At 45.6% G+C, this 26,287-nt stretch overlaps 1 protein-coding gene and 1 long non-coding RNA gene across 2 annotated transcripts in view; both read right to left on the reverse strand.

The window, feature by feature from the left end:
* Nucleotides 1-26,287, reverse strand: part of NUDCD3 (NudC domain containing 3) — a 95,027-nt gene that overhangs the window by 14,853 nt on the left and 53,887 nt on the right. The window contains exons 3-4 of the mRNA XM_008526254.2: nucleotides 14,993-15,125; nucleotides 1,482-1,625 (exon numbers count right to left, since the gene is read on the reverse strand). Of these exons, the coding sequence (XP_008524476.1) occupies nucleotides 1,482-1,625; nucleotides 14,993-15,125 (277 nt within the window). The remainder of the gene's footprint in view (nucleotides 1-1,481; nucleotides 1,626-14,992; nucleotides 15,126-26,287) is intronic.
* Nucleotides 26,219-26,287, reverse strand: part of LOC139082995 (uncharacterized) — a 45,054-nt gene continuing 44,985 nt past the window's right edge. The window contains exon 3 of the long non-coding RNA XR_011539427.1: nucleotides 26,219-26,241. This is a non-coding gene — a long non-coding RNA (uncharacterized lncRNA). The remainder of the gene's footprint in view (nucleotides 26,242-26,287) is intronic.

The following is a 26,287-nucleotide window of genomic DNA, read 5'->3' on the forward strand; positions in this document are numbered from 1 at the left end:
CTGCACTGCAGAGTCAATCAACCTCACACAGGAGGTCCAAGGCCCATGGATGACAGGTCACCCAGGATCTTGGGTCCACATTCCATAAGGCTACCTGAGCTGTCAAAGCTGCACCTGGAGAGGGCGAGCTGCCAGCCACTGGCTCTTGCTGGCTACTCTCGCAATCTCGGGAGGCGGGGTAGAGGGATTTGCAAATGAGAGCACCTGGTGATATAAACAAGTGGCCACAGTTTGGGCAATAGTTCAGGTGTGTTGGGGGGGTAGGGAGGCATGGGGGTGACGGGACAAGGGGGAGAGTGTCATGACTGTCACACAATCACGGAGAGAAGCAGAAACCTCAAAAGAGCATGGGAGGTGCAACAGAGCAAGGTTTAGAATGAGAATTGGGCAAACTTGGCCCCATGCTCTGCCCCCTGGTGTCCTTGTCATGCTTAGGGGACCTTGTGTGTGCTTGGGGATTCCAGGCGCACCAACACCTCCAGTTACCCCAGCACTGAGAGAATCCTCTCTGTTCCATGGGTTTTGCATGTCCCTGCAAGCTGAGGGCAGACAGAACAGAGCCCCGATGGGCCTTGTTGGTCAGCACCAGGCCAGCTGGCCCATAGGCACCTATTCCCAAAGAGAGGTGGATCTTGATGAAACTGAAAGAAACGTTTCTTTCTTTCCTTATTGCATGGCTTGCACATATGAAGAACACAACTGAATAAAATTCTGAGGGTTTTTTTTTTGTCCAAAGACTTGGTGTTTTTCTTTTCATTCTTGCCCCTTTCACCCTGGTTAGGCATCCCAGCCAGAGGAAAGAGGAAGCGAGTGAACTCACATGTCGAGCTCCCTTGGCTGTATGAAGCCTCCCTGGGCAGTGCCCACTGACCAGGCACAAGGCTCTAATAGAGGAAGGATGGAGCCCTCAAAGATTCTAGAAAGCAGAATACGTAAGTTCTGCTTGGACCCTGCGCACCCTCAGCTAGTTTAGCCAGTTGAGATCCACTTTGTCAGATAAGCCTGTCTGTTTGAATTTATTAACTCTGCATCCTCCAGACTGGCGTCCATGAAATTTAAACTGTTTTTCCATTTTTAACCTATTTGGTTGTGGCCTAGATGTAACCAAATCACTGGAGAAAAGCCCCTGGGACTGAGGGGACATGTTCCGTGTGAGCACAGCCACGCTCTGGGGATGGCCCCCCGCCAGCACCTCCTCTGTGGTAGCCACATGTGGTCTGTGCCTCAGCACTCGAGCACTCGAGTTTCTCTGTGAGACAGGACCCACCTCAAACAGCCAGGCAGTAGGACCCTGAGGGGCCAAGGCTGCAGATGCAGGAGTGACAGTCGGCTGAGGACCATGCATGTGCCCTCCAAGCTGTGTGCAAAATACAAAGGAAACTCTGCCCCAACAGGAGGAATCAATGTCCTTACTCCTTGGGTATGAAGCATCACGGTAGGTTTGAGGCCACTTGGGAGCTTGCGCAGAGGCCCACACTTACCAAAACGCACTTCCCAGGCTCAAGGCTCCAGAGAGAGCTCTCAGTGTTGATCTTGTGGGTGAACTTCCCTTCCATGAGGACACGCTCCCCACTCCCCTCTAGTACAGCCACCCGGATGGAGCTGCTGCTGAGGGCCACCGAGACCTGGAACAGAGCAGAAGAGAATCATTTCACGTGGGAAGGGTTGACCAACATACTCCAAAATGGGAGGGGACAATGGTTTGCAAGGTGCCTAACTACGCACTGCAGGAGAACAAGATGCAAGACTGTCCTTGGGGGTCACCAGGCATTCTGAGTGAAGAAAATCCTACCAACCAATTTACATCCGAAGCAGCCTATGCATCACCATCTCCTTCAAGTAAATGCACTAGAAGATCTGTTTTGACATGCGTAACGGTAACGTGGAATGCTTTGTGGAAACTGCTGGTTTTCCACCCAAATCCCTTCTCCAGTTAAAGGAGCCCAGTTCTCATGGTGGAAGGCAAGAGGGCACACAGTGGTAGGGATATGCACCCCTCCATTCTCATCTTGCTGTTTGGACAACGTGCCCAACAGTGCTGAGTGGCCGCGTGTCCTGCACGGCTTCCCTCCATGAGCCACTGTGCCATTTCTGTGGCCACAGCTCAGCCTTCACTCAGGAGAGTGAGGCCAGGTCCTCTAGTTTTGCATTTTGTCTTTGTTCCCTGGGAATTCCAGCCTCTACAAGCCTCAGCTCACTAACCTCTCCTCTGTGACCTGTCCTGGGCAGTCTCCTTCCTCCTGCGCCGGCAGCGCCCCTTCCCTGCTCTCCCGCATCTGTCTCTACAACTGCACTGGGAGCCGCTAGGCTGGGTGCTTGCTTCACACATGTACCCCAGCCAGGAGGATCCAAAGCCCGTGTGCCCCAGGGGGTTCACTGGATCAGTAATCGGAAAAGGAAAAAAAATAGAACTCTTGTTTCTATTTTGTTTCACTTCTTTTTAAGTTCTAAAATCTCTGTGTTTTATAATATAAACATATTTTTATAATAGTATTTGCATCAAGTATGTGTTAAATTAACAGTAACTGGAGAGGAGAGCTTAGGCCTTTCTAAAGGCACATGGTGTCAAAACCGGTTGGAGATGGCCCTCCCACGTTGCTTGGCAAGTGCTCATTAAATGCTTATAAAGTGCTTGAAAAGAAACTCTCAAAGCCTCAGAATTGTCAAAGTGGAGTTTATATTTGTCAATGGAATCTGATACTGTAACCTACCTATATTTTAAGTATCTACAAATAAAATATGGAAAGGGGAGGGATGATGTTCCGGAGTTGCCACCATTAGGCAGCTTCAGAGTAAAACAAGAAATCCTAACTGTATGCGATGGAGGAGAGAAGGGAACAAAAGAGCTGCCACAGAGCACAGTGGCCTCTGGGTGGACAAGCTACCATGCACGCTGCATCCAAATGCAGGCTCTGGGGGCATCCTGTGAGCCACAGCTCCACCCGCACCCAACTTCTGGGAGGATTCACTGTTTCCCTGGCTGATTCTGCAAAGCCACGGGCACAACCCAGCTTCACTCTCGGCGTCCAACAGCAAACATGCTGGCAGCCCAGCACACCCCAGATCATGAACTCGAGTGTGTGGTGAACGCCTGACAGAGTAGGTCGAGGCTCGTCACTCCTGGCCTCTCAGGAGCAAGCTCACTTTAACAAATAAAATCCTCCCAGCCAGCTTTACATAAGACGATAATCTCCAAATTTGGGCATGCTTCTTACAATGCTCATCTCTTGCACAACAGGGAATGAGCTAAGGCACCAAGGGGGAACCAGACAGGAAATGTTTCCAGGAGCTCCAGGTCAAGATGTCACCCTGGGAACAGGCTCATCTCCCAACCTCTGTGACCCATAGAGATGACAGGAACAAAGCGCCAAGAGAAAAGCCTAGACAACACAAGGGAAGAAGTAGGAGGCGGGGACAGACGAGCTTTCAACAACTCTGTGGAGACAAAGGGGAGGAGCATGGGGAAAGAGTACACAGCAGGGATGAGTGACAAGTCTGCATCTGGGAGCTCACAGCTTCAAGGGGCCTCCAGCGGGCTGACAGCAGGTACACAGGGCTGAAGTGGAGTAGCCAAGAGTCAGTCCATAGGAAAACGTGTCAGTGGAAGCCCCATCAGAAGGGAGAGGAACCCACTGTGTGCTACAAAGGCACTGCTCCAAAGAAACTGACCAGCAGTTTGAGGGGACTGGTGTGGATGCCCAGCCCCACAGGCTGTAAAGTAAAGCTGACCAGGTGACCCGTCAGCTCTCAGCAGTGGTGTGAAGAGTCAATCCCAGACATATAATGGAGAAAACCACCAACACTGTCCCATACTCAAAACAATAAGGAAAAAATTTTTTTACTAAAAAAACTAACAAGGAACTAAGGATTGCATCCTATGAGGAAGACCAGAAGGATGAAAAAGAAAGACTTAGATAAACAAACAAAAATAGATTAAAGAGCTATTTAGGAAAAAAGGAAAATATTTCCAATTTATATCCTCAGACAGATCTAAGAAGTACTGTATCTATAAAACCAGAATAAAATATGAAATAGAACAATTAGACAAAACAAAAGAAAAAATGATTAGAACTAAAAATACAGTGGCTGAAATAAAATTTTCGATAGAAAGGCTGGAAGCTAAAGTCAAAGAAATCAAGGTAGAGACAAAGATCAAGTCAGGCAATCAGTTCAGCATTCCAGAAACTGTGATAGCAAGAAGATGATTTTTCAGAGCTTAAGAAAAACATGCCTTCAGATGGAAAGGACCCACTATAGCAGAATGAAAGATGATTTACACAAACTTGTGGCATTTCATAACACTGAATATTTAAAATAAGGTCTCAAAAGTTCCAAAGAGAAGGAAAAAAGAAGTTTACTCACAAAGAAGCTGAATTCAAGAGAGTTCTAGAATCTGCAACACTGGACGTAAGAAGACAAGAGAACAACGCCTTCAATCTTCTAAGGGGAGAATTTTTTTAGTTAGAATTCTATCCATATCCAACCCATGAAATAAGCGAAAGGTTAAAATAACTACATTTTACGACATTCAAGAACCCTGTATTTACCACATATCATTTTGAGACAGTTACTGGAGGCTATACCAAAAAAAAAATGAGGATAACAAGCAAAACAGAGGAAGATTCTGGGTGAAGGGGGTCAAAAGGTACAAACTTCCAGTTGTAAGATGAGTAAGTTTTTGAGATCTAATTAATGTACATATAGTGACTACAGTTAACCACGTATCCTATATTTGAAAGCTGCTAAGAGAGTAAAACGTAAACGTTCTCATTACAAGAAAAAATCTGTAAGTATGTGAGGTGATGGATGTTAACTGAACTTATTGTGGCGATCAATTCACAATATATATACATATCAAATCATTATGTTGTACATCTGAAACTAATACAATGTTATATGTCAATTGTAACTCAATAAAAGTAGAAAAAAAGAAAGAGGAAGATCCAACAGGGATGCAAAACACAGGAATTTAATCTACAAGTGCCAGGAAGTTCCAGAATGGGAGCTGTATAGCACAACTGGAAAATAGTCCAGATCGGTGTCACAGGTGAGAGGGCTTCAGGATAGGGGTCTCCAGGAAGAAAGTAATTTCTAGACAATACGTAGAACTAGTGAAGGTCTGGGTAATTCTTAGGCTACGATGACATTGTACTATTTTTGATAAGGTTAAAAAGAAAGAGAGAGAGAAACTCCAGAAAAACAAAAAACTACAAAAGAAATTCCGATTCAAAGGGATGCTAGAGAAAATGGTAAAGTAAAGACGTGCAAAAAAGCTCTCTTCCAAAAAAGTAATAAGCACATTGGTAAAAACTGCCAGTATCTACTTTTTCTGAACTTTGAAAACTAACCAAAGGTTTGAAGGAACCCAGGAAGTGTTTATGCAAGAAAAACGACTGCATCTTTGTAAGAATGAGGTTTTTTTGTGACATTTTAACTTACTCTAGACCCATTCTAACTCTCCAGCTCCTTGACAGCCCGTATTCTTGGTGTAGCCTGGCAGCCATCAGAGGAAGCATAAGGGAGCTGGAGCTCTTTCAAAGTTTCATTCCCAAGGAACTGTCATTATTTGGCTTGTGTGATGGTTCCCTGGAAGATCCCACTTGTAAGCTTGTCTGTTTTTGACCAAACTCAGCAAAGCCTTTTACCCAGGGAGTGTTTGTTGAAAACAATTACAGGCAAGTGTTTTAACTTTGCAGCTCACTGAGGTGGTAGATAACAGCTGAGGCAAAAAAAGAAAAAGGAAAAAAAGGAAAAGCTGGGGAATATAATGTCTGTACAAGCTTGGAAACACTTGGAAATATTCCTAGGAATCTAGAAGGACATATGAATGTACAGGGCTGTGTGTATGCTCAGGAAAAACCTGCAAAAGCCCTAAGCTCTCACCACTGGCTGACCTGAGACTCTGTATGAGCAGAAAGTGAAGCTTATATTGGCAGAATTTTCAACTGCTGCATTAAATGTCAAAGGCATGCCCCAACATGTACATGGAGCCCCTTGGCAAAGACTTTAAATCTTTATTAAGATTTCTCACTTCCAGGTGTTTAAGGAAAACTTTGTCCAATCATTAGCTGACCACTAAGCTCACTAAGTAGAGACTTCACTGGCAGCACACAATAAAGAACATAGACTTCAAAAAATTAGGTCAAAAAAGTCATTAAACAAACCAGAACTAGATAAAGTATCAACAACAACAAACCATGGGGAAAAGGGAGAATCTGATTTCCAGAGTTGAAGCACTGTTATTTAAAATGTCCAGTTTTCAAAGAATTACATGACTCACAAAGAAACAGGAAAAGATGGCCCATATACAAGGGATAAAAGCAATCAATAAAATCTGCCCCTGAGGAAGTCCAGACATGGACTTAGTAAAAGTCTATAAATCAGCTATTGTACATATAATCAAAGAGCTAAAGTAAACCATGTGTAAAGAACTAAAGGAGGGCTAGCCTTGGTGACCTAGTGGTTAAGTTCAGCACACTCCACTTCAGTGGCCTGGGTTGAGTTCCCGGGCGCAGACCTACAACACTTGTCTGTCAGTGGCCATGCTGTGGCAGCAGCTCACATACAAAAAGAGGAAGATTAGCAACAGAAGTTAGCTCAGGGAGAATCTTCCTCAGCAAAACGAGAAAAAAAAGAACTGGAATTCAAAAGTAACTGAAAAAAAACTGAAGTGGAAAAACCCACTAGAGGGTCTCAAAAGCAAATTTTAGCAGTTAGAAGAACAGATCAGCAAACGTGAAGATGGGTCAATTGAGATTACTCAGTCTGAGGAGCAGAAAGAAAACAGAATGGAAAAAAGAACAAAGGCTCAGAAACCTGAGGGACACCATTAAGCATACCACCACAGGAATAATGGGAGTTACAGAAGGAGAAGAAAGAGAGAAAGGGCAGAAAGAATACTTGAAACAATAATGACTGAAAACTTTTCAAATCTGACCAAAAAATTAATCTACATATTCAAGAAGCTGAATGAACTCCAAGTAGAATACACTCAAAGACATCAAGACATAGATGCATCAAAATCAAGCTGTCAAAAAAGCCAAGGACAAAGAGAGAATCTTGAAAGTAAGAAGAGAAAAGCAACTCACCACATATAGAGCATCTTCAATATGAATAACAGCCAATTTATTATCAGAAACTATGGAGGCTAGAAGGCAGTGAGATGAAGTATTCAAAGGGCTATTTGGGGAAAAAAAGTCAACCAAGAACTCTATATCTGGCAACACTATCCTTCAAAAATGGAGGAGAAATTAAGGCATTTCCAGATAAACAAAACCTGAGAGACTTCATCCCTAACAGGCCTATCTTTTCTTGCAAAAGCCCTATGAGAAATACTAAAGGGAGTCCTTCTGGCTGAAATGAAAGGACACTGATGGTAACTTGAATCCACAGGAAGAATAAAGAGCCCTGGTAAAGATAAACACGAAAGACAGCACAAGTGTATCTTGCGTGCATTAACTCCCTTTCTCTTCTGATTTAAAAAACAACAGCATAAACCACAAATAAAGATACAAAGGAGCGGAGCACAGAGGGTTATTATACTGAGCCAGTTTTTGGTACATGTTGAGATTAAGTTGGTTTAACTAATCTGAAGTAAAACTGTAACCCCAAGGACAAACACTAAGAAAATAATTCCAAAAAATATAATAAAAATCAAAACAAAACAAAAAATGAGGGAATTAAAATATGACACTAGGAAATATCTATTTCACATAAAAGAAAGCAGTAATGGAGGAACAAGGAAACAAAAAATTTCAAAACTTACTACAAAAACACAATAATCAAAACAACGTGGTATTGGCATACAGACCGACATACAGATCAATGGAACAGAATGAAAAATTCTGGTTGGTTGATTTTAGACAAGGGTGCCAGGCAACTCAATGGAGGAAAGAACAGTCTTTTCAACAAATGAGACTGTGACAACTGGATAGCCACATGAAAAGAATGAAGTCCAACCACTCTCTCATACCTTATACAAAAGCTAACTCAAAATAGATCAAAACCCTGTATGTAAGAGCTAAAACTACACAACTCTTAGAAGAAAACAAAAGTGTAAATATTCACGACCTTGGATTAGGCAATTGTTTCTGAGATACAACACCCAAAGCACAGGCAACATGTAGGTAGGTAGGTAGATAGATAAGACTTTATCAAAACTAAGACGTTTTGTGTTTCAAAAGACATTATCTCTTAAGAAACTGAAAAGACAACTCATAGATTGGGAGAAAATATTTGCAAATTATCCGACAATTATTAATTATCTAGAATTAAAAAGAACTCTTACAATTCAAAAATAAAAAGACAATTCAACTAAAAAATAGGCAAAGGACTTAAATAAACATTTCTCTAAGGAAGACACACAAATAGCCAATAAGCACATGAAAAAATACTCACCATTATTAGTTATCAGGGAAGTGCAAACCAAAACTATAATGAGATACCACCTCACAGACGGCAACAAAAACAAAACAAAAAATAGACAATAAAGTGTTGAGGATGTAAAGAAATATGAACCCTCATATATTTTTAGTGGATATGTAAACTGGTGCAAGCACTCTGGAATACAGTTTGACAGTTCCTCAAACAACTAATTATGGAGCTACCATATAACCCAGCAATTCCACCCCTAGCTACATACCCAAGAAAATTGAAAACGTGTCAATATATGGGGGTAGAGGGAAAGACTAGGGTGCAAATGGGTGCACAGTGGGGAGTACAGAGATGCCTCCTCTTCTCCAGCCTCATCCCATGTGCTAAGTCCTGAGACACCAGTGAAGGACCACTGAGGAGGTCCCAGTGTAGGAACAGGGCTTGAGACCACCTTGGAAAAAGTATCATGTTCAGGAAGACGTCCTGTCACAGGCTAGAAGCTATCACCCTGGGGTGCTGACAAGGACCCTATCACAGAGGCCCCTCTGAGACCAGCAACAACACTCTGCAAGCTGAGAGGTGTGGCCCTTACCAACCAATAAATAAGATAAAGATACACACGTGAATGCGCTGTGAATGGATATATCCAAAGAACACATCCAGATTTACTAAGTATAATTAAAGTTATATTCAATACAGGAACTTGTTTAAAACTCAGAGCACTCCCCACCAACAGCCCAAACTGCCCTTTATCCATATATGACAATTTGTAGCAGATTGTAAAATACAATCTAGACCATTGTCTTAAAATTACAATTTTTAAAAATCACCCTTAGGGGCTGGCGTAATGGTTAAAGTTCGGTGTGCTCTGCTTCAGCAGCCTGGGTTTGCGGGTTCAGATCCCGGGCACAGACCCACACCACTCATCATTCATGCTCAGGCAGCAACCCACGTACAGAATAGGGGAGTATTGGCAAAGATGTTAGCTTAGGGCTAATCTTCCTCAAGCAAAGAAAAAAGAACAACCCAACATTAGTGTCCATTTTCAGCTTCAGTTTTAGCTCTATAATTTTGTTCAATTTCAAGTCCTAGCTGTAGTTTTTGAACAGCTACATTTTGGAGTGCCTTTACCTAATAAAATACAATAGGAAAATCAATTGCAAGTGATAAAATTCATACTGTGTTAGTCTGTTGACTATTAACAAATGAGATGGGGCCCAAATTGCCAGAGAGAAGGGCCTCCTATGAGGGAAACAAATCATTTCATTTCTCTAACAATTAAATTGGAAACCATTAGTAGAATTTAGACAAAACTGCTTTAATGGATAAGAAGATCGAACTGGGTTAAAAGGCAGCAAAGGTTCAAGTAACTGACCCTCAAAGAAGCTCCATCAAAATGCAACCTGCTCCTTTCTAATCCTGGTTCAAATTCCAGAACTCATAAGAAAAAAGAATGACAATGTGACTACATAAAAATTAATAAGTCCTGCAAGGAAAAAACACCATGAACCAACTCAAAAGATTAATAACAAAATAGGACAACAGATCTACAATACATATCACAAAACGCTTATCTTTCTAATATATAAAGAGCTCCTAGAAATCACTAAGAAAAAGAGCAATGACCTAATAGTAAATGGGCAAAAGATATAGACAGTTCAAAGGAAAGACACATGTAAAAATATGCACAACCTCACTCATAAGAGAAATACAAATTCATATTATACCTAGATGCTATTTTTCACCTATCCAACTTACAAAACCCAAGAGTTTGATAACATGCTACTTTTAACAAATTTTGTGAAAACCAAGGACTCCGGGACTTCGCTGATGGGAATGTAAATTAGTACAATCCTTATGGAGGGCAATTTAGCAGTATCTATAGAAATTAGAAATACCTTTTAAAACCATATATCTTTCAATCTGGCAATTGCACTTCATGGAATCTATTCTATACAGAATGCATATATGCAAAATGAAATTTATTAAAGGGCATTCATTGCTTTATTGCCTGTAATAGCAAAAGATTGGAAACAATCTAAATGCCCATTACCAGGGGACTAGTTTAGTAAGCAGCCCGCCGCTTGAAAGGGGCAAAAGCAGAGACTGGAGCCCTGGGTGGAAGGGGTGATGAGCTCAGGGCACTTGCACTCTCAGGGTTCTGCCAGCCTGAGCCAGATGACATGGGAATGGGAACATATCATCTGTGCTGAAGATGGAGACGTGATAATACATATTCATGCTTGATTTTATACACATAAAAAATATCTGAGAAAATATCTCAGAAACTAGTAACGTGATGACTGAGGTCAGGGTGGGAGCCGGTACAGGACAGAAGGACAGAGGCAGGACAGAGAATTTTCGTTGCACATTTTTATACCTTTGAACAGGTAAATGTGCTTTTCATTCAAAAATTTAAAATTAAAGTAGATAAATGCAGCCTACTAGCCTTTTCTGTTACAGAAGTTTCCTGTAATAAAAAGTCTTCCTACATTTTTCCTAAACACATTCTAAGAAGGGAACACCATGTAACTGAGCTTGTAGCACAAATTCCAGCAGCTGCATCAAGCTCAGGGGCAAGGCATCACTGTACAAGATCTGCCCAGGGGCCTTGGTGCTGTTCCAGAAGGTTCCCATAGGGAGGACAGAGAGGGTCATGAGCCCACCAGCTGGCAGGACCTCATTAGTCAGCAAAAACCACTCACTCTCCTAGAGGAAAGAGAATATGGAGGAGGAAATAAATTCACTTGTCATTCAATGTCATCCAGTCATGAGTTCATTTGCAACAATATCATGACATTTCCCACTCAAAAGACGATCGACCAAACAGGGTGGGGGTGGGGGCCGGGTGCTGGGCTCCACTCCGCCACCATCTCACCAGATGGTCTGGGGCCTCAGCGGTTTACATCTCCAGGAGAGTTTTCTCATCTGCAAAATGAAAAGTTAGACTAAAAATCTCTGGAGTTCCATTTTCTAGTATTAAAATCCTACGAGTCACGCAAATGCCAGGTTTATAACCACCCCAGCTGACTCTAGCTATCTCACAAACATCATGGCATGATCGCAAAGCTCCTTCCCCTACCACATGGCTACAGCTACACCGAGGAAAGGAAGGAGACCTCGGCTGCTCTTCCCAAGCAGAGTGGACAAAGTAAAGCACGTAGTGAGGCAACCATCTAACCCCACTTCACTAACACATGAGACCAAAGCTTCATTTTGAGAAGTTTTTCTTCAGATTCACCAGCAAATGATAAATCAAAAAAGTTTGCATGTAAAATAAGAGCACTTGAACATAAAGCATTACGCATACACTCGTCCTCCACGACACTTGAGAGGCAAATCCATTTCTCAGAAAAGAAATCAAAACAAAAAGTGAAAGAGGGGCAACTTTCTGGTGCCTCCAGCACCAAGCTACAGCTGGAGAAGAGCTCGAGTGTTACTCCATTAAACATTCAGCACCCCCACCCCTGCACACACGCAGCTACCTACAAAGGTAGAACAACTGTGACTTCACCAGTTGAGCTGCTGCAATCAGGGCTACCATCATGATGATATCTGATAGGCGCCATAGACAAAAAGCAAAAATAAATACTGCTAACAGGCAGCCATGACAGGTACCCCAGGGAACAGCTGGAAAGGAGGTAGTCCACAAGTGGCAACTCTGAGAAAAAACCCTGAAAAAAAGCCAAGAGATGAAAAATAAACTTATTCCCAGTTTAAGTGAGGCATGACTAAGACTCTTAGATCACTAAGAAATTGAGAGACCATAATTTTTTAAAAGAAGGTTGCCGTATAAGAATGGCATGGAATTTGAAAGATGCTAAGAGAGTAAATCTTAAAAGTTCTCATCACAAGAAAAAAAATGTGGTAACTTACGTGTGGTGATGGATGTTAACCAGACTTACTGTGATGATCATTTCCCAATACATACAAATATTGAATCATTATGTTTTACACCTGAAACTAATATGTCAATTATGCCTCAATAAAAAGAAAAAAAAAACGACACAGAGAAAAAAATACCATCGAAGGAGACAAAGAAAAATTGAGATGAATCAAGACTAGTGTAAGTCAGCAGGTGTCACAAAAATGCCAACACTAGATAATCAACAGCTTATGTGGAACTCGCCTCATTCAGTCCCAGTGTTGCAAACACTCAGGCTCATCCACACATCTCTGGGGGGTGACAGCACTGGCTCCAGAGCAAGCCAGCCTGGGGAGAGCCTGAACAAACTGCCCTCCACCACCGAATCCTGTGCACACCACAACTGCCTCGAAGGGTTGGCGGGGAGAGGGGCTGAGCAGTGCCTGGCTCTGAGAAAGCGCTGCATGGTGCTGGTGAAGCAAACAGACCACCCGTTTATGTTCTGCCCGGCCCCTGCCACCCCCTGGAATTGCTGTGTTGGTGCATATGCTGTCATTGCCTGAGCCCCATGGATATCAACTCCAGAACAGCAACCCTGTCCTAGTCTTGGGGACCATCATGTGCTCAGTAAATGTCTAACACAGGAATGAGCCAAACCCAGGGCATCCTTGGGGAAAGCAAGGCCTTATCTTGCTAGAGGTCACAAGTACACTGGAGAGAGACGTGGAACTGAACCTGAGGTACAACAGTCTGGCCCTCAGCGAGGTGAGACCAAGGGCAGGACTCTCCCCGTGCAGTGCTGGCAGCAGAGAAGAATCGTGAGACTGACCCCCAATTCCAGCGTATACACCTGAGACGCCATTCTCAGTGGGAAGCTCTCCTGGGTGGCTGTGGGAAGTACAGCAAGAGGTGTCAGGTAATCTGAGTCTCTTGATTCCAAGAAAGAGAAAACAACTAGTTTTAGGTTAGGCCTATTACAAGTCCTTTCAGAGAAAGCTCCAGAAGTTCATGGAGAAGTCTGAAGACAGATACTAGACCAGGAAGCTTAACTGTTTTAGCCAAGTAATAAAGTGTGGTAACCAACACTTTTCAAAATTTATTCACCTACATACAAAGCAATCCTACCAAAAAATGAAATGAAAATCAACACTTGATCCACTAAACTTTAGAAGACGCTGGGCCAATTACTCTGACAGGAAGGTCAGCCTGACCCGCTATGACCTACCAGAACCAGAGGGGACGTGGTCATCGGAAGCAGGATTCTATGGGGATGACCCCTAGTTACCTGGTCTGACTTAAATCCTAAAGTCCACCTGACCAGCGGTCACTGAGCCATGGTGAGACCTCCAGGATGGGGTGGGAAGGGGTAGGAAGAGAGGAATGAGTGGACAGTGCTGATCCAGCCAGTGCCAGACCCATGACTCCCTGATCCACATCCACATGGAGCTGTGAAGGCCCAGAGGCTCCAGTCTTTCGTGCTGCAAAACAAGTCGAGTTCATCTGACACTGGCAGGAAGTTGCAGTCTTAGAGAGGCTGCCCCAGCCTCCCTGGCCCTGCACACAGGGCAGGTCTGTTTTAGGTGGAGCCCAGGGAGCCAGGGAGGGGCCTGCATTTGAAGCTTCAGGACAAGGGGCCCCAGAGGGGCTCACTCACAGCCCAGCCTGGGGATTTGCACATGTATCCAGACCAGCAGGAACTGGTACCACTTTACATGGCAATTGTTTCCAGAAAATGTACATGCAACTCAACTTCCGTTTCACACACTCCAAGACATTCACTTGTAAAGAAGCCAGCAGTGCTTCCCTTTATAAAGTGAGGGGTGGGATGCAGGGAAGCAGCATGAGCTTTAGAAGCAGACACACCTGAATCAAACCACAGCGTGACCACTTCAGTCATTCAACCATTCATTCATTCAAAAACACTTGAGAGAGAGCACTGAGGATCCAGGCATAACAAGAATCAGGGAGACACAATGGAAAATTGAGTGACTTCTCTTGGCCTCAATTTCTCATCTATAAAAACATGAAAGATATTACTCACAGTGCAGGTTCTCATCAAGTGGGAAATAAGGCTATAGTTTCTGGCATATATCAGAATTTTTCATATTGAGGATTATAATAATGTAATGTCCCATTTCATATATCACAAGGGGTTCTTCTTTAAAGTAAGGCCTACCTATTTACAATGATTTACAATAAAGTTATTCTCAGCAAGGTTCCTGAGTAAACATCTCTCTCTCACTAAAAGATTAAATGTCTACTCACTCAAGCTTATTGAGATGGAGAAATCAACTCAAGCTATAAATGTTACAGCTCCAACTTGACAGGGCCTCTGCTCCATGGAAAGGCTCAGCAGAGCACAGGACTGGAAGTCCACTTGTCACTACTCCAATTTCTCCATCTGTGAAATGCGTGTAACAATTGCCTTGCCTACTTCATAGTGTTTCTGTGGAGACTAAATGTAATAAACAATATGAGACTATTGTAATTTAAAAAAACGAAGCTCATGTGCTATCCACATAGCACAGGAAGGCTGGCCGGGGCTGAGATGAGACTCATACTTGACTTAATGTGGTTACAAGGGCAGGTGGGATGTGTTTGTAACTGAAAAAAAGAAACAGTTTTGTGCTTGTGGCTGAGAGGGGAGACCAGTAAGGGAAGAGACAGGCCAGGTTGGCTCCAGAGCAGCCCACAGCCGACACCTGTGCCCCGAGGAAAGAAGCTGAGAAGAGAAGCTGGAAGAGCCCCCATTACCTGCCTGCCCTTCACCACATGCTCGGGCACCGGCACCTTGAGCTCCAAGTCGGTGTAGTCCTGCGACCAGGTGTAGTTCTCGCGCACAGCGCCATTGTAGCTGTCGGGGTTTCTCTGGAACTGTTCCTGTCTCCTGAGAAAGAACAAGAAGTAAGATAACAGCCCAGGCCCATGTGCGGGACAGAAAGGCCAGGGGGCACCTGACGCACACCGCCTCTAGGTCCTGAACAAGTTTTAAATCTCACTTCCTTTTGCATCTCAAACTCTCTCTTGGCAATTTCCTTTCTGACCCTCCTACTCAGGCCTCCCGGGAAACCAAAGAGACAAAGGGAAAAGCTGCAGAGAAGACCCTGAGTGCAGCACCCTCACGGTCAGGAAAAGTGTCTGCAACCACAGTCCACAGTGCAGCCTGGTCTTCCTAAAGCTTAGAAACCAGGCCAGGCAACTAACCAAAGGGCCTTGTTAATAAAATCCTGGGGCTTGTGGGTGCCTGGTTTCTCATAAACTGCTTGGTAGGGCCTATCTTTAAAAAAAAGAAAAAAGGCAAAACAACTTCAGCCTGCAGCTGCTCAACTTCAATCCTTATCCAACCCCGGCCTCCACTTTCTGCTGGTGAATAAATCAAAGCCAAGGCACTGCACAAAACTGCAGGCCTCTTAAGATGTGAGCAGCGTGCTTATGAGACAGCCTAGAAAACCCCACTGTACATGCATTACCACCCTAGCACAGATGCAGAAAGGCCTGGCCAAGAAGCTTAAGTTAAAAATAAAATACAATGAAATAGCTGCCATAAAACCTAGTGTTGATAACAATACAAACATCATATAAAAATAAGTTTGGACTCACGAGTCCACTATAGTGAATCTTAGATCTAAATTAAAGGCAGAAGCATTTTTATGGAGGGGGCCATAGCTACGAGCGCAGACATTCCAACAGGCTCAGTTCGGCCAGCTTCTCCAGCCTCAGGGAGCCCAGCAGAGGCACCTGGAGGGAGAGGCCCACAGACAAGACTCCACTGGTGGGGAGACACAAAGCTGTGCATGTCTACACTTGCATGGATGAAAATATACAGAAAAGGTTCAGAACACATGCACCCCCATCAGCCCCTCACCTCTGATCCAGGAGGGGCTGGGAGTGGTGGTTAAATGAGGACACATTTTTTCTGGCTGAAGCTTTAGGACAAGAACATGTTTACCTCCTGTGGGTATGCCTTGCACACCTTACATCGTGAGGCTGGGCCTCCATCAGGGCCCAGGCTCTCTGGACTGGTAACAGGCAGAAGTTAAAGGTTGAACTGTGTCCCCCTATATTCATATGCTGAAGTCCTAACCTCCGGCACCTCAGAATATGCCTTATTTGGAAACAGAGTCTTTACACTGGTATTCCAGTTAAAATGAGGTCATTAAAGTGGGCCTCGATTCAATATGATTGTGTCCTTAAAAAGGGGAGACCCAGGGGTTGGCCCGGTGGCGCAGCAGTTAAGTTCGCACGTTCTGCTTTGGCGGCCCGGGGTTCACTGGTTTGGATCCCAGGTGTGGACATGGCACTACTTGGCGTCCCACATATAAAATAGAGGAAGATGGGCACAGATGTTAGCTCAGGGCCAGTCTTCCTCAGTAAAAAGAAGAGGATTGGCGGCAAAAGTTAGCTCAGGGCTGATCTTCCTCGGAAAAAAATGGGGGGTGGGGGGGAGACCTAAACACGAAGATACACACACAGAGGCATGACGATGTGAAGAGACACAGGGAGAGGATGGCCACATAGCAATGGCGATGCGGCTGCAAGCCAAGGAATGCCCAAGACCGTGAGCAACCCCAGAAGCTGGAAGAAGCAGGGAAGGCTTCTACTCAGTCTTGAAGGGAGCACAGCCCTGCAACACCCTGGTCCTGGACTGAGGCATCCAGCACTACAAGAAGATGATTTTCTGTTGACCTAAGCCAGCCGGTTGGTGGTACCTGGTTGCTGCAGGGTGATTTAAAATTCAGCACTTAAATTACTATCAGCCCAAACTATCTGCTCAGGCAAAATGGTGGGCCCCTGTGGGGACTGAGAGCCAGAGAGAGAGCAGGGTGGGACAAAGGAGATAGCAATGATCAAGGCCTGAACACGGGCGGCCAGAGTAAGCTTGATGTGGATGCCACCAATGCAAGTGTTCAGTGATGCAGATGTGGATGCCACCAATGCAAAAACTGTTCAGTGACGTGAGGAAAGCTTTCAGCATGCTATAAAACTGAAAAAGGTATACAGCTTTTGTGTAGTTATAGGTTTAGTTTTCTAAGAAGAAACAAACACACATATATGTGTGTCTATACATAAAGGGAGGCTGGTAAGCCTTGGTGGCTGTCTCAGAGACATGATAACACTTTGACTTCCTTCCTGGTACCCTCAGGTACCCAAATTCCCTATAATTCTTACAGAGAGAGAAACAGCTCTCTGGAAGAACACATCAACAGGAGACAGAGACCTGCCCTGTGGTCCCCAACACCAAGCAGGTCCCTTGTGGCCAAGCCAGCCTGCTTGCATCCTGACCCCTCAAAATTGGGCCTGGGGAGATGGGCACAGCAGGATAGGGTGGCCAGGCCCCACATCTGTGTCCCTGACCTACCGTGCTTCCTCTCCACTCCAGCACCCAGTGCTTACAGCTCATGCCTGACGGCCGTGCTTGAATGTGCAGAGGATACCTCCAACCCATACCAAGTACCAGGAGGGAGCCGGAGGGGGCTCAGCCCTCACTGCACAGCCTTCTCCATATGGCCTTTGAATGTGTGTGTGCGTTACCTACTCGAAATAACCAAAGTTATGGAAACACATAAATAAAATGCCCCCACACAAAATAAAGGCCAACATGGCCTGGCACCTGGTGGGGATCAGGAAATAAGCCTGAGGACCCTTCAAAGTGGAGGAACAGCTACTTCCCAAACACGTGGCTGAGCCCTTACAGGTGGTGCCCAGTGGCCCCTGGGACCAGGACGGGCAGCAGACAATGGGAGACACCACAGGCCACAACTCCTCGAGAGACTACCTTCCACCCTGCAGGTGGCTGTCCTGAGGGAAGTCCCTTAGAGCTGAGTACTCACAGAGGAGCTCTGGTCTCTCAGCATCTCAGGGTGGGCAGCTCTGCAAGGGCTGGGCCTGGCTCACCCTACATGGACCTGCAGCCTCCTCCCCACAGAGCCAAGAGAATTGCTCCTAGCAGAGCCCAGCATGCTGTTGGGTGCTTTTTTTAACGCTCTGAATACACATTCTCTTTAAATAAAGTTGATTATTTCCAGCTGACAGTGTGTAAAAATAAGCCTCCTGTCATGTGCAGGTGCTCTGGGCTCTGCCCTCACCTCATCATCCCTGTCCACTCGGCAGCCGCACCCCTGCTGCCAGCGAGCCCTGGGGGTAGGAGGGGGGTAGAAGGAGGAGCGTGAGTCAGCAGCCAGGGCGCAGCCTGTGGAACGGGACCCACTGCAGCGCCCACGCCTGATGAGCCAGATCAGCCCAGATAAAGGGTTCTGACCATGTTAAAGAAAAAGTCAGAACAGGCTCCTGTGCCTACACCTGCAGCACCAGCCTCACCTGCACAAGTGGGAGCTGGCTCAGGCCTGTCCCTCCCTCCCTCCATGCCCCTGTGCAGCCATGGGGACCAGAGGGCCTCTTTCCTTTCCTGAGTTTAGAATGGGCAGTGGCAAGTACAAGTGGTGGGTTAGAGAGGCCACAGCCCCAACAGAAAGGCTTTTGTGCAGGAGGCCAGATCCCGCACAGGGAATGGTTTATAACTCAAGGACAGCAGGGGCTGCCCTTGAGGCCCTTCCAGGTTCTGGGAGTGGAGGTGGCTCCCCTGGGGCAGACAGTGATTCCAAACCAGAGATGCCTGCTGGGGCTTGCCAGACCCCCAGAGCCTGAAAAGGAGCCACTTCTGCCCCAAGGACATCCTGCCTCCAAACACTCAGTTGACCCTCACGATGGCAAAGCCCACCTCCTGTGCACACCTCAGACAACATCTTCTTGTCCTCAGAACACCCAGGTATGAGAACTCTGGTCACACCTCCCTACCTAGCTGTAGAGTCCCCAGGGCTTGTGCGTGCATAAGCATGCATATGTGGTATGTGTGCTGTGTGATCTGAGCATGTGTGTGGTATGTGCATGACGTGTGTGTGCATGCATGTGTGCAGTATGTACAAGGCAGTTAACAGACGGTGGTTCCTTCTCTCTCCCTTCACAGACCATCTCCATTCCTCTTACTGATTTCCTTCTCTTCTCACTGATCCCACCATATCCCACACCTGGACAGGAGCCACAGCCAGTGGGAATATGGTGATTTTTCTTCTGGGTTTCTGCATTTTCCAAACTATATAAAATGAGCATTATTATAACACTCGCCCATCACCCTTGGAAGCCCAACTCCCTGCTTCAGAAGCGTAGCACCAATTGTGCACTCCTAGAAACAGGTCCCCAGGCATCCTTCTCAGCAGTAAGACGTGACTGGTGGTGCCTGGACCCCCAGCCACTGTGACTGGGATGGCTGGGTCACACAGCATCATCACACCTCATCTCTGCGGTTTGGGAAGGAAGAAGTCAGACTGAAGCGTCCGTCCACAGTAATCACACCGACAGGGCTGCACCAGGCAGACCCACTGTCCTCATTAGCCTCCTGACACCAAGAGAGTGACCTCACTTCCCAGCAGTGCATCCCGGTCCACCTGCCCAGTCGCTCTGGGGCTCTCCACCTGCAGAATCCTTTCTAGGTGCCCACCTCTACCCAGCTCCTCAGGCACTGACAGCCAACACCACTGGGTCCTAGGCACCAGGCTCGACTCCCTCCACACCAGGCCCTGGCAGTCCAGGCATTTCCCTGGTTCACCGAAATGTCCCAGGGTCTACAGAACTCAAGGCTGACCCCACGTCACTGGGCACCAATCATGCAACCTTTAGTAGGTCACTGCCCTCCACGCCCTAGTCCCCTGACTATAAAAGGGGAACACTGACAGCCCTGTCCCAAAAGGTGGCCGAGAGGAGTCGATGAGACAAACATGTAAAACAGGGAAACACGCAGTCACCGCCCCCCTGACGCTCGGTCACTGTCCTCTTCCTGCTCAGTCACAGTTCACCTCACACTCAGTCACTGCCCTCTTCAGGGCTTTCCTACCCAGTCAGAGAAGTCTGGCTACAGACATAAGACACACTGGGAGACTTTTATGAATAAAGGATGATTCTTAATCCTCTGGGGCATTTAGGAAAGAAAGTTGTGCGTCCTGCCTAATAAATCTACACTCTTACCCCGAGTTTCTTTTTTCTATACCTGCTATATCACCAGTTTAGCATCAGTCTCCCCAGAAAGTAGCAGGCCTGCCCCCCAACAGGACGAGAGGCCCCTGGAGAGGCAGCTGTGCCAGGTCGGCCTGAGTTATCCCACCCCCCCAGAGCCAGGACACCATTCAAGATGAAGAAGGTCCTGTGAAAGGGACACACAAGCCTCCAAGGGACTCCTATTGGCCAAAGATGGGATACTTTGAGCACCAAAAAGAATAATGTCCACAATGGACTGAAACACGTGACATATTTAAAGATACATGAGCTCATAAAACAAAACTCAATTGGTCACCTTTGGTGATCAAGAGTACAACTCAATCTGAAAAGTAATAAATAAAATAGTTTTACAGGAACCAGAATTTCAGAAAAGTCAAGTCTCTCTATAAGGATTCCAGATAATAACTGAAGAAGGTACAACAGAATGAGAAAATCACCATTTTGTGACCTACAATGGAAACACGAATCTGGGCAGCATTCCTCAATGGCTGCTGAGCACTAGGTGAAAGACTGATGGGGAGTCTGCCCATGGAAGGATCCAGAACATCACCACTGTCCTAAACAGCCAGATACTAGGCGCTTCCTGAGAGGGCCCCACCTTTGCAGTAGTCCTGCCCCAACACCAGGCCTTAAATCCATTTCATCCCATGGGTCTAACCACTGGTCTACAGGGAATGGGAGGGGCAGAGAACATGCCCATCAAAACCATGAATACACGACCAGCCAGGAAGGACAAGTTTCACGGGCATTCATTATGCTATTCCCTCCCTTTTGTGTAATTTTGAAAACCTGAAGGATGTGTCTTGGTTATTCACCTAGGAGTCAACCTGTTGGCTCCAGAGGGGTATAAGGAAGTGTCCCACCTTGAGAGACAATGCAAACTAATTTTCAAGGGCTGCCCCAGCTCACACGCACCAGCAGCAGAGGTGGGGTCCCACCTGGCACTGCCAGACTTTCTAAAGTTTTGTCAATTAAATATACATAAGAAAAGTATCTCAGTGCAACTGTAATTCACATTTCCCTGTGCATTAAGTGTTTATTGGCACTTATGCCTCATTTCTGTGAAATGTCTGCCATGCTTTTTGTCTGTGCTTTCCCTGGTTTGTATAAGTTCTTTGTAAATTTTTGATAAGAACTCTGTTGGTTTTACAGTTGACAAATAAATGCCTTGTTCAGCTTTATAAGTTGTCTTCACACTTTCTTCAAGATATTTGATCAGCATAAGCTCTGTCACTGGAATCACAGCCTGGTCTTCACACCTCCTCCCCCAGGGTCTGAAGGGAGTCAGACTATTTTCTACCAACAATACCCTCTCCTAACTTTTCAATCTCTACTCTGAGTTACTATGCCCTTCACACTGAACCCCGCTTTCCTTATGTAGTCTCTTCTCTTGATCAGTCATAACACAAGTGTGTCTAAATATAAGAGAAGTCCAGCTGAGGAGCACAGAAGGGTCAGCTGGGGACACATGGGTCTGTGGTCACCATGTGTGCTGGCCCAGCTACTCTGGGAACATCAAGGGCACCAGGTGCCTTCCAGTCCTCAGCACTCACTCCGCCAGGAGACTGTCCACCACCACCCCGTCAGGAAGGCTTGATTTAATAAACAGTTCTTACAAGTATGTTCCTATAACAAGAAAATTTGCTTTTAACATTTTAAAATTAATTTTGTTGTACAGTTAAAAAGATTAGATGATTCTTTCCCTAAAATAAATGAGGCAAAGTATTTGGAGTCTCTCATAATATGTCCATGAATAATCTGCTAGGTTTTAATGTAAATTTAGGGAATACCTCTGACAATCTGGATTAGATAGTCAGCCCACATAAACACATCAATATTTACTATAAACTCTTCTAATTAACTAAAAATGGAAATTTTTTATAGTGAGACTTTTTCTTAAATCATGCTAATTATTTTAACAAGAGAAAGAGGCATTCTGATTTTTTACAAGTATATAAATGTGAAATACACATTTTAAAACAAAAATTTGATAATCTAGGGGCGAGCCCGCTGGTGTAGTGGTTAAGTTTCCACACGCCGCTTCAGCAGTCCAGGGTTCTCAGGTTCAGATCCTGTGTGTGGACCTACACACCACTCATCAAGCCGTGCTGTGGCAGCATCCCACACAGAAAACAGAGGAAGACTGGCACAGATGTTAGCTCAGGGACAATCTTCCTCACCAGCCCCCGCAAAAATGGATAATCTACTTCACAAATATGTGGATTTAAGAATGCTGAATTCCTAGTATTTAACTCAATTTTCTTTTCCTAGTCATCCAAAATCAGAAAAGTTACGACCACCGTTACTATTTCAGTTCCCAACACACTACTCAGTTGAGAAATAATCAGACCAGAGAAAACAATACTCACACCTCCAGTATCTAGGTATCAGAGGGGATGAACCCAAAAACAGCTGTCTGTCTAAAGGTCTGCATCAGAAGCAGAGAGCCCATGGAGACAGGAGGTCCAGTCAGGAGATGAAACGGAAACCAAAATAACCAAGTGCTACCCCACACTCAGCAAGGACGCAGACCAGAAGCCACATCTCAGCTCTTGTCCCCTGCCTTCGTGACCACTGACTGTTCTTGACAGCAACTTCCCCAAGGATCCAGCAACTCTTCCACAATGTAAACTCACCCCTAGTTTACCCCTTGCCTCTCAATCCCCTCTCAATATCAAAGCCATGCAGCTTACACCAATTCTGGAATGCTCCCCACCCAGTCCTAATCAAGACCCCTCACCCCACCCCCAGTCCTGAACAAGACCCTCACCCCACCTCACCCCCAGTCCTGATCAAGGCCCTCACCGCACCCCACTCCCAGTCCTGATCAAGACCCTCACCGCACCCCACTCCCAGTCCTGATCAAGACCCTCACCCCACCCCACTCCCAGTCCTGATCAAGACCCTCACCGCACCCCACTCCCAGTCCTGATCAAGACCCTCACCCCACCCCACTCCCAGTCCTGATCAAGACCCCCAACCCACCCCACCCCTAGTCCTATTCAAGACCCCGACTCCAGACTCTCACTTTGAAATATATATATTTCAAATATATATATGAAATATATATATATCTCTCACCTTATATAAAACTTGTGATTCTCAACAAGTTCTGGCCTTACTATCCCCCTCTGAGAGGCAGTCAGAGCTTTTGGGGGTGATGCCATCCCCTCACAGGGTGAGCAATAATCATCTGTGTCTTATTAACAGGTCACTGTGGTCGTTTCTGGGGCTGCCATATGCAAGCATGCAACGTGCACATGCAACGTTTATGTCGGGACACGGCAAGGTAGCTCGGAACCCATCTGGTCTGCTATTTCTGACCATGAGGTCAGATTACACAACATCCTTAATAAGCAAAGTTCATGCAGTCCTGCTTCAGGTGGACCAGGGCTTAAAGAATACAAAGTACCACCTCATGGAAGAGAAATCATGTGTTACTTTCACTAAAAGTAAAAATGGAAACACTAGCAGAGAAGGAAAGCTGGAAGGCTGGGGGAGGGGTGGTGAGCCTTCCCTCCACCCAGATAGAGAAGGCGATGAGAGCGGCAAGGCTGACGGGCACAGTGCCTCTGTGCTGGTGACAAGGCCCACTTCAGAGTTCACAGCCCAGTTGCGAAATGCATGTGCCCAAGATGAAAGGAGCAAGGTGCTAGCTGCCAGCAGCCAGGCCTGCCCTGAACTGGCAAGAACTGAGGGACTCTGGGAGGGGAGGCACTTGGGCAGGAAGAATGTGGACTTATCGAGACGTGGAGCACTGAGGCCAACATTGCGAGAAGATATCAGAACCAGGGAGACAAGGCCAGGTCACCAGGGAGCCCAGAGAGTGGCGAAAAGGTGATTCACTAACAGGTTTTGAGCCACAAAGGAAAGAACTTGGGACTGAGTATTGAGAAGACTGACTTTCTTCAAAGATGAGTCTGCTAATCTAAGGTTTATTTTGTCATATTCTGTAAGTGTTTTACTGAGATATTGCCCTAAATACTGTAGGTCAGGGGTTGGCAAATTATAGCACAGCGCCTGTTTTGTAAATCAAGTTTTACTGCTACAGGCCAAGCTAATCCATTTATGAAGCATCTCCAGCTGCTTTTGGCTCTAGGACATGTGGCCTACAAAGTCTGAAATATTTACCCGGTGCCCCTTCAAATCATCTTATGTAGTTTTGGAATTTGGAGGTAGGTTTTTTTTTTCTGCATTTTTGAAAAACCATTCTAAGATTTAAAAAAAGCAAAAAAAAAACTTTCAAAAGGCATCAATTTTAGTCAGTAACAAATCATCCGCAATGAAAGCAGCTCCCATGTGTAGAACACACGGCTAGGGAAGAAGCACAGGGCAGGTGGGGTCCTCATGTTCAAGTGAGTAGGAAATTCTGGTCTTGTGAGGAGCCGGGACACATCACTTGGGACAAGCTCTCCTCCATTCTTGGTTGCTCCATCCTGGGAAGGGGCAGCCTGGAACAGCAGATGAACAAGGGATTCAGGACCAGAAAACCTGGCTAGCTGCGACCACTCACCCACTCTGGACTCCAGGTTCTTCATCTCCCATCACCTCCTGGAATTCTTAGGTAAGAATCCCATGAAAGTGCACGTGCAAAAGTGCGCCAGGCAACTCGTGCTCTCTCTGTGTGATTTCATCCAGCGTATTCCTCCCATAAGTCCTCCCCATTAAGGAAGAGTGGAAATACCCTTCCATCCTGGAAGCCACCTGCTGTCCTCTGCTTTAAACACCTTCCTGACTATCCCCCCAACTGGACAATCTCCCTCACTGAGCGAGCTGAGAACACTCAGGCTTCAGGCCTGCATCTCTCCGGTCCAGACCACAGGAAAGATGAGGATGAGTCCAGGAAAGATAGAAGTAAGGAAATTAAAATAGAGACCAAGGATGCCAAGAATCACCAAGATAATTCTGAAGGAGAGAAAAACCAGGGGGTCGGAGAACAGACCCTGAGATATCAAGTGTGGTGCTGGCACTCAGGCAGCAAACGGCTGGCAGGGAGAACACTCAGTCCTGAAGCAGACCTCCCCTGCTTGGACCAAGATGCCACACAGGTGGGAAAGAATGGCTGCCTGACACATGGTGCCAACGCACAGCACAAAATCTAGATGTGAAAAGCACACTTGTACTTTAAAGTTTTTACAGGGAAATATCTCATGAATATTAATAAATGGAAACCTTACTTAAAACAGAGTCGGGAGGCCAGAAAGGGGAGCTCTCATGCCCTGCCACTCCATGTCAACTGCAGACCCAACAGGAAGAAACCTGTTTTGCCACCCCAGCAGGAGAAAGGAAGATTTTCTCCTGGCCCAGCAACAGCCCAGCCAAGGAGAGACTGTCACAACCCTGCCAATGAAAAGCCATTACGCTTTGAACTCTCAGTTTCCTCCAATGGACTCTTTGTATGTAACAGCCCCTTCTCCTCTGTAAAAGAATGTTCCTCTCCTTTGCTCTTTGGACTTACCTATGGTTCACCATAAACTGTATGTCCCAAATTGCAATTCTTTGCTGTTCCCAAATAAACGCATTTTTGCTAGCAAACTAACTTTTATTTTTAAGGTCAACATTTCTTGGTGTCAGAGAAATGGGATGCTGAGAAGACCCCTGACAGTTCCAAGGCGTGTGAGCACACACGTCTTGGTACCCACAGAACCCACTGAGTTCACTGTTTTCTCACCGAACCTGGTGTTTGAGGGTAAGTTTTCTCCTGGATTCAGGCTCCACTCTCTTTGCAAGTTTTGAAGCTTTCCAGGCTTTATTCGGGATCTGTTCTGTTTTTGAAGGCTTCATCCTTTCTGTTAAAGGCTTTGTCCTTTCTGTGAGTGCTTGTTTGGCACTTTGGCCTGACTCCTTTGAAATCAGGCTGTTCCTACTGGAAATGTGCTAGCCTTTGGTCCAATTCCTTTGGAACAGGGCTGTTCCTATTGGAACTGTGCCGTTTAGGATTTTTTTCCTTTGTTCTAAAAAAAAAAAAAAAGAAAAAACACACACACCTCTGAGAAATGG

Source organism: Equus przewalskii, chromosome 4 (genome assembly GCF_037783145.1).
Source record: "Equus przewalskii isolate Varuska chromosome 4, EquPr2, whole genome shotgun sequence".
Classification (NCBI taxonomy): Eukaryota; Metazoa; Chordata; class Mammalia; order Perissodactyla; family Equidae; genus Equus; species Equus przewalskii.